This window comes from Kryptolebias marmoratus, linkage group LG16, assembly GCF_001649575.2.
Source record: "Kryptolebias marmoratus isolate JLee-2015 linkage group LG16, ASM164957v2, whole genome shotgun sequence".
NCBI lineage: Eukaryota > Metazoa > Chordata > Actinopteri > Cyprinodontiformes > Rivulidae > Kryptolebias > Kryptolebias marmoratus.
The window spans coordinates 18,054,027-18,063,246 of NC_051445.1; the positions used below are offsets into that span (position 1 = coordinate 18,054,027).

General features: G+C 40.0%; 1 protein-coding gene across 1 annotated transcript; it reads right to left on the bottom strand.

The window, feature by feature from the left end:
* Positions 1 to 1,981: 1,981 nt before the first annotated feature.
* On the bottom strand, positions 1,982 to 9,102 carry irx4a (iroquois homeobox 4a). Its single transcript, XM_017409856.3, has 5 exons — positions 8,290 to 9,102; positions 7,221 to 7,472; positions 6,093 to 6,199; positions 4,380 to 4,690; positions 1,982 to 3,634 (listed from the first exon to the last, which is right to left on the bottom strand). Exons 1-5 carry the CDS (start codon positions 8,332 to 8,334, stop codon positions 2,895 to 2,897), a joined length of 1,455 nt encoding a protein of 484 aa, XP_017265345.1. The 5' UTR covers positions 8,335 to 9,102; the 3' UTR covers positions 1,982 to 2,894.
* Positions 9,103 to 9,220: the final 118 nt, after the last annotated feature.

The following is a 9,220-nucleotide window of genomic DNA, read 5'->3' on the forward strand; positions in this document are numbered from 1 at the left end:
TGTATTATGAAAATCTTGCCAGAAGTGCTTCATGCTGCATCAGAGGTGCCACAGCTAGTTGCTGCTGCCATTATCTGTGCATGCTAGAAATCCTTAGCAAATAATTATATAATGCAAAACTGATGGCAGTTTTAGAAACCGTTAACAACACAATGGTTGCATGAATGACGTTTCTTTTTTTTTTTTTTAGTTTTATTATTATTTTTTAACATTGAAGTTGTTTTAAAATGGTAGAAATTAACTCTGGTCTTGGCACAGCTCAGTATTAGCCATTAGCTTGTTACTCCAGTCAGTCGGCGGTCATTCAAAGACATATCTACACCAGGTAAGATATTATTTGTTCATAACCTTGGACTTCACTTCAAAAGATCCTAACTATTCCGTTAAATGGTAACTAATACGCTAATCATGATCCATAACTGGGCTTGGAGATTTTTTTTCTAAAGTGAGATAAAGTTTACTAATCCTGCGTCCCTGCTACCTGACTTCATACTGAGCTCGGATAAGTGTTGCTTTTACCAAGTGGGCCAAGGCGTTCTTTTAAATGTCCCATCAAGCTGGCGTGTGCCAAAGGCCTACATCTTATTCAAGTTTTAAACCTCTAATTGGTAACGTTTAAAAGGCGTTTAAGACTGCCCTTTCCTCTCCCTTTTCTCATTTCCCATTTAATGTGTTGTGTCAAAGTCTATTACCTCAGTCTGACGTTTCTGTCCCTTAAGTTGAAAAAAAGGGGGGTGGGGGAAGCAGAGAGAGAGTGTGTGAGAAGTAGGATAGAGTTGAGGGGGAAGGAAAAAAAAAAAAAAAAGAGAAGCCATCAGCTGAGGTTTGCCAGGTCGATAAAGCTTTTAGATTTGGAGATGTTTTCAGGGGGAGCCCATTTCCTGCGGCTAAGAGTTGTTAATGGAGCTTAAGGAATTATCTTATGACTCTCGGTGTGAGAGCAGTTTATTTTCTGCCCGGACTTCTCTCTCCCTCCCCTCTCTCTCCCGTGTCGGAGTGGCTGAATATGCTGCTGTCAAAGCCGCTTAATGAAAAGTAACGCGTCGCTGATTACAGTTTTATTTGGCCTCTATGTAAAAAGCTGCTGTTAATTTACCATCGCGCTCCCTCTGTGCGCTCGGATTTGCCATGGTTGAATGATTTTGGTTGTAGCTGGCTTCCTTCTCTCTCTCTCCCAGGATCTGTTATAATGTCTCTTTCCTTCTCCAATGAAAGGCCACTTTGGTTCGGAGGCCTAATAAAATCTGTCTGTATTCCAAATCCATTAACTATTGAGACTTTCTAATTGAATTGTGCTCTAATTTTCTATCAGTGGGTTTAAAAGAAAACTGAATGCGCAATTGGATGCACAGTCTAAACAGGGCTGCATTAAACAAAACGCGGATCTTTTGAAAACGGAGGCCCAGTACCTCCCCTAAACACGTATGCCTGTTTTAATTTGAAAATTAAAGAGCTGCAGAAAGAAAAAAAAATCAAAAAACAAAGACGAAGAAGAAGAAAAAAAATACACATTTAAAGCTTGTCCGTTTTCTTCTAAAGGAGATCTGAATTGTTGGTGCTTTTCCCATTAAAATTCATCACCAAAGCCCCCCGCCCCCCTCTCTCACAGGACAGGCAGGGTCCCTCGAGAGCTCCACTTTCGCCATTACTGTCAAGTACCCTTGACTCCTTTTCTTTTTGCCCTTTTATCTACAACAACTAATTTGAGTTCCTTTGCCCTTTTCACTTTTAGACGGACGTGAGCGCCATTGTGCGCGAAAAAGAGAAGAAAATCTTTTTTTTTTTACTTTTTAGAACTAGAAAAAGCATTCAGCCTGTTGTTGTTATTGTTGTTTTTCCTTTGTTTAGTTTTTTTTTTATCGAAAATTGAAAGCATTTTAAGTGCCAGAACAAAAAAAAAAAAAAAAAAAAAAAAAAAAAAAAAAAAAAAAAAAAAAAAAAAAAAAAACAAAGAAAACAAAAACGAAACAAAACAGAAAACAAAACCCTCTTCACTTGAAATCATATCAGGGGACACGGGGGCTCCATTTGGATGACTTATGGCGCATAACTTACCCCCTTTTGACAGCTGCATCATGGACCATGTGTTGAGATGTTTCGATAATATTATCAGCGAGGAGCAAAGGAAGAAGGGAGAAATCAATAGTTTGACATGAAATATGACTGCGAACATCCCAATTACAGTCTGTTTAGAAGGAATTAATGAGGCAGATCTTAGATACTGATATTATTCTGTCTTGGGGGGGTTGGATGAGCTGCTTTATTTCCCGAGCTGTCACTAGACGGAAGTGAACGTTTTCTATAAACAAAGAACGTGCAAATTGTAGTCATAGTAATGAAGTCAAAGAAAGAAATACAAGTAAGATGCCGTAGTAAAATATCTAAAAGCTCTATATTTTTCGGTGGGAGTAAAAAAAAAAAAAGAATCTGAAAAGAAATCAGCTCCTTCTGCTATTTCAGCACCTTGGACAGCAACTGTCACCAAATCGCTGTTCAGAAACCAACTCCTTTTTATTTTTTTGTGAACAAAACGCTCCCATCCACTTCCTCAGAGAGCAGTGCATTTGTGACTTTTTTCCCTCCTTTTTAATAGTGATTCTCTTTAGCTGAGTCTTAAATTATAATCAGTTACATTTGCATGCGCATTTTAAAGAAAGCTTGAACAGAAACAGTCCTGTAAATCTCAACATTCTTCCCCCGAAGTTGTAAAATATTTTCATTAGATTTGTGCGTGCCTTAAATTAGGTTATTCAAAAATGACCCGGCTTTTTTTCTGTCCAATGTAACAGTTTTGATTACAAAGAAAAAATAAAGAATTAAACATTAGGGAATCATTGTTTATCCACTTGATTTTCAGTCACCATTAAAAGTCTAGAAAGCGCCGTTTGGTTCTGTTAGGAGCAGAACAGTTTGTTGACAGTTTTTGGAAAGCTCATGTCTTTGGGGGGGTCCTGATGCTGTTGCAGGCCCGCCGCCTCCAGCATGGCGCCTTTGGTGTTCGTGGTCCAGGGCACGGTGTTGCTGTTGTTGCTGCTGCTCAGAGCCTGGCTCAGACCGGAGCTGTGCCTGAACAGGGGGTCGTGGAAAACCCCGTCCACCCAGTTCCTCAGCGTCGTGACCGGCGAGTCCTGCTGTCTGCTGCTGTCCGGGCCGGTCACGGGGGAGGAGGCGGCGGGGGACGGGGTGAGGGAGGATGAGGAGGGCGGAGGCGGCGGAGGCTGGCACCTCAGCATGCAGGACGGGTATTCAGTCTGGTTCAGGGACGTGGCGGTCTGGGCCAAACTCCAGATCCGAGGCTTTCCGTCCAACAGCTGGTGCTGCTGCTGCTGCTGGGTATTATTATTATTATTGTAGCACGACTTGGCCTGCTGCTGCCTGCTGTCCGCCTGGAAGTCCTCCGGGTTCGACTTGAGACAACTTTTGCCCAAGTCTTGCTCGGCCCCTCCGAGAGAAACGGGGAGGGAGAGCTTCAGAGAGGCGCTCTTGATGAGCTGCCCGGCGGAGCAGTCGGTCGACATGTGCGTGTTCATGTGGTAGCGATGCTTCAGCTCACACTCGGAGCTCTCGGACTCCAGCGCGTCGAAGTCCTCCAAGTCGCTCAACTGGAGGTCCTTATCCGCCCGACTTCTGGTCTCTGCAGCAGATCGGGGAACAAAAAGGACAAACAAGTCACTGAAATGTAACAATGTCAGATTAAATCCTCGTGTCTTTTATGAGAACTAAACCACTATTGTGATTAACAATTTTCAAAGACACTGATCCTCAATCAACATGTTTTATAATAAATTCAGCAGCTTAGACCATTATAGGTCATAAATCAAAATCTGTTTATAAAAATCAGCTTCATTACTTTAAATGTGTCACACTCTCTGTCACAGTGATACAACTGAAGCTTCATCAATACTACAACAGCTTTGATACAAGAACAGCTCAAGGCAGTGATTTTACTTTTGAACTGGGAAAGCATTTAAATCATCATTATTTAGTGATGAGTAATAACAGAGTCACATACTTCTGTTTTTATCCCAGATAATAAAGTACAATATTGCAAATAAATAAAACAAATAAATCAATAAAAATCACAAAACTAATAAAACTTCCTGTTACTTTACGAAAAAGACTCAGCAGTCTGTGTTTTAATAAAATGAAGTCAGTAACAAGACAAATTTCCTTCTGGAAAGTGTGAAATGAAATCTGAGACAAACTAAAAATGTTCAGCTGAAGTTTTGAACAGCTGTAATGTAAAGTGTGCATGATCATATCAATATATTGTTTGAGTAAAATCATTTCAAAGTCAGACACAGTCCATCCATGTATGTTTATCAAACCACCAATTTTTTTAAATTTCTGTAGAACAGAGGCACAATTTTGACACTAACCATCATCATTATTCTCGCTTTTTATTTGCTCCTCCTGAGACCCATCCTCATCATCGTCGTATCTTTTCTCCTCTGACCCCTTGTTCCTGGGCGGCCACGTCATCTTGTTCTCCTTCTTGAGCCTCCTCCTGGCGTTGGCGAACCAGGTGGAGACCTGCGTCAGCGTCATTTTGGTGATGATGGCCAGCATGATCTTCTCGCCCTTGGTGGGGTACGGGTTCTTCCTGTGCTCCTGCAGCCAGGCCTTCAGGGTGCTGGTGGTCTCGCGGGTGGCGTTCTTTCGCCTAGTGCCCCCGTCCATAGAGCCATATCTGTTGGTGAGGGGAACAGAAGTAAACCAGAACTGTGTAGAAGCAGTAGTTTGTTTCCAGAAAACCATGAAAGATCCATCTGTTTCTGGAATTGTCCTAAACATGTTTGAAAAGACTTAGCAGCTGCACTGATGTTCCTCTGTCGCTGTTTTAAGACAGAATATGTATATGTTTTCTTTAGGAGATAAGAGTGTGTAGGGAAAAGCCCTGCCAAACAGAACATAATTTACACAATAAGTTCATATTAGAATGAAAACAAGCTTGTCAGGTGGGCTTATATAACTTTTCAGAGATAGAAAATTTTTTTTTTTGATTAGCTTGAATCATTTAAAAGTTATACAACTTTGCAAAACTGAAAAAAGTCCAGAAAACTGTCAGTTTTGTACAAACCATCTCCAACAAGCCAAAAATATGTTTTCAGAATCATCTGCACAGTATCTATTCTGTTATGATTTTTATAATTGAACATCTTGTCTATCAAACAATCCCTTAGACCTTCCTCGACTTTCACCTCTCCCACGAATGCAAAACCATGAGCGTCCATTTAACATGCATGCTGTTGATTTTCAGTCAGCAGTGAGCTGTAAACGTCCTCTCCCGGGAACCTTCTTTTTTATGAGGCCTTTATTGCTCTGTATAGCTCTGTGCAGGTCAAGCACAGCTGAGGGAATCAGAAGGAGAGGAGCGCTCACCTTTCTCTACCCTCTGCTGTTCCCCTCGCAGATAAAATAGACTGTAAAATTGCTTTATTGAGTGTAATGATGAGCCCTCAGGTTAAAAAGACGGGCAAAGACAGAAGCAGTACTTTTGCAGGCACTATTTGTTTGCTTCTCTTTTGCTCTTCATTTTGAATTAGGAGTGATTGATAGAGGAAGTTGCCTGTCAGCTTTTGGATCCTGTTACCTTATTTCTCTGCAAAACTTAGAGTCAATACGATTAAATCAAGTTCAATCTTGTCCTGTGTGATCAAAGAAAGTGTTTCCTGTCACACGCATGTTAGTTCTGTTAGTGATGCTCATTCATGTCCTTTGATTCTAACCTGATTAAAGATTCAATTAACAAGTAATCTGATTATTGGGAAGACTTTTAAACATAGCAGGCACACTTTTTACAAAACAATGTGTTATGTGATGGAGGTGGTCACCCTTGCAGATCCACTAGATTTAATGGGAACAGCTTTGACCTCTCAAAATGTATGTGTTTTTGCTAAAATGTTTCCCTTCTCTATAAGGTAAAACCCTGAGATTTGCATTTTACCTACATCGGAGTTGCATTTTGTTGTTAACATGACCTTACAATGTTTTTCTCAGGAATCATCAACATACTGAAATCTGCAGCATACAAAAATAAGTTGCACCCATAAAGAAGGTGATGAAAATGAATTATTATCGCAGCTCCTTACCTGTCATACTGATACTGTCCCAAGGTAGGATCATAGGGGTAATAGGCAGTTGCTTGAGTGATTCCCGCATGCGCAGAAGCTGTGGCATCTTTAGTGTCAAATGTCCCCTGCAATCACATGTGAAGACATGAAGGGTTTAGGAAATAGACACCAATGTGGTTTTGCTTTAACAAAATTTCACCTGGGAGGGAACAATTCTATCAGTCAAATGACTGGTTGGTTGTATTTTAAAGCTGTCATACTGACAGTACAAAGAAAATGAAATTTAGGATGAAGTTTTGTGCTATAAATAAAACTTCTAATCTTTACAGTTCTAAATGGTCCGTGTAGACAATACTGTTGACGCAAAAGGTAATTAAAAGTCCAAAACTTTAATAACAAAAACGTCAATTTCTTTTAGCTTGCAAACAGCTTAATTCTTTTGGAAATGACAATGTTCTAAGGGAAATTGGGCTTTTGATTATAGAGAAATTATTTTATTTCAGAAAAGTTTATCAATGAGCCTATCCTCATTTGGACATTTGTATTTTTTTTTATACATTTACACGGGTCATTCTTCAACAATGTCAGCTGTGCATATCAATGTTTTTGTGCATAATTATAAACATTTCTGTACCAAGCCACCAGAAAAAAATAATTGTTTGTGAAAATATGGCAATAAACATCACTGTGATTTTTTTTTAATTTTTCCTACCACAGTTTTAACACTCTTTACACTTTATTTATTGTTCAACCATCACAGAAAGACACATTTTTTTTTAGATTTTATGTCCAAGTATTTGTTTATTTGCACTACTGTCACAGTTTCTTGACATTTCTTAGGTTAAACTTGACAGTTCTTTCTGTAATTTACAGTTATATTTTTTGACACACAGTATATGCTCCTAATAGCAGACAACATTCAAGTTTCCTCTGTCTTGCTTGACAAAACTAATGTTCAAAGAAATTGGGGGAAAAAAGAAAACCACACTGTCAAAAAGTAAGAACCTTAAGAATATTTGCCGGGGGTGAATTTAAGGAGAGAGTAAATTACAGATATTTAAAGGTAAATAGCATTTAAATGTGATGAGAGTCTCAGCACCCTGCGGCTCTATTAATCAATGCCAAGAGGAACCATGAAGCGCTCACCAGCGAGTAAAAAGCCGACGCTTCGGTGCCGTATGTAACGTAATTCCCATAGCCCTGACCACCGGTGTAGGGGCTCCCATACACGCCCAGCGCGGCGGCTGAACTGAGCTCGTGCCTCGCCGTGGCCAGCAGCCGGCTCTCATACACCGGACAGTAGACTGGTGTTTGCCCGGACGCTGCAACTCCGGAGTCGGCGATGGATCTGCCCGTGGACTCGCAGCAAGTGGTCAGAGAGTTGGTGGTCATCAGGAACTGAACGAAGACCAGCACAGAAATAAATCACAAGTTACCGCTTAGATGCCTTGTGCAAAAGTAAAGAAAAAATTCCTGCTGTGACAGATGTGGAAGTTAGTTTGAAAACTTCGCTTTGATTTTTAAGAGAAAATAACACAACGTAGTTATGAAATGAGTTTCACTTTTTTCACCCAAGAATTAGTCATGATTTAAATAACTTTGGATATCTGGCTTGTTTCCTAAAGATAAAAAGGGGAAAAGGCAATTAAACACGACGTGATTGTGTGATAATTTGTGCGTAAAAGCGTGCGTAAAAGTGTCCAAAACGATTTGGATCCAGGTGAAACACTTAACACACCTCTTGTTTTTTCTTTTTTTTTTCCAACATCGCTCCTGTGAAATCAAAAGCAATGCCCAAATGTTTTTTTATGGCTCAAAGCCAAAATCAAAACAACAGCTGGCTTATGAGGTTGAAAAAAAAGAAACATGCGCGGCGTGTACCGAACAAGTTGGCGTGTGTGTTCCAGAGCAGATAAACATATGGTTGACATTACAGGCGGCTATTATCTTACAGAAATCAGTGAATGGGAGGTCGGAGAGGGGTCTCTCGGCGGAATCTGGTTACCCTCATTTTACCCCCTTTTTTCCCCCTCGCCACAAAGACACAGGTAGGTATCGCTGGCTGCAACGCAATACCTTTTCCAATAACCGAAAAGGCATTATAGAAGTCTGCCCGAATCTTGTCTAAAGTGCGTAAAAGGATCCGGGCTTCAATCGATGACAGAATCAATCAAAAACCCAAAACATCCCCAGTCATAAAACGTAATTAGCTTACCTGTGGAGCAGACGAATATGGGTATCCAAATTGTGGATATGACATGGTAGAAAGGTCCCTTCGATATCCAGAAAGGAAGCGAGACTGCAGGTCTCCACTCTAACGCAGGCTGCGGCTCTGTTTCACAATTGATTGGCAAGCACAGGCTCCTAGGATGCTTATAGGGCGAAGCAGAGTAGCATGTTTAATTTGTGTAAAAAAAAAAAAAAAAAAGAAAAAAGCCTCCCTCTCAAAACGCCTTCTCAGCAGGGGAAAATAATTATAGACTAATAATAATAATGATAACAATAAAAATAATCTCCTTTTTTTCCTTTTTAAAGTCTATTAAAGGAGTGACACTCTTGTCTCTCCCCTGGAATAATCACTTTGTTGTCAGGTACATATTTTTGCCTTATAAAAAAGTAGTAGCTATAAAAGACGTCAGCAGCAGAGGCAGGTTGTTTTAAACAGAGGAGACTCTGACGTCAGAAGTTTCCCCTCACTAAAAAATGACCAGACTGTAACTTTAATATGCGTTTTCTTTCTTTCTGGCATACCGACAAAAAAAAAATATATAGACAGAAAAAAAAACTTATTAAAGTCAATGTTTGGAGGGGGCGCGGGGAGGGGGCTTTAACAGGAGTTGGAGATTAATTTGCAATTCCCAATCAATCAATTAGCCTAATCAGTGTCTAAGCATCACTTTAAATGCATTAGGCCTAATCAGGGCATTCCTTTCATTCCACCGCACTGACGCTAATCACGTGTGGGCTAATTGATTCCTAATTAATTAGGAAACAATTTTCACCCAGCTGAGCAGAAAATCAAGCCAATTTAAGAAAAAGGGAATCTATCTATCTATCTATCTATCTATCTATCTATCTATCTATCTATCTATCTATCTATCTATCTATCTATCTATCTATCTATCTATCTATCTATCTATCTATCT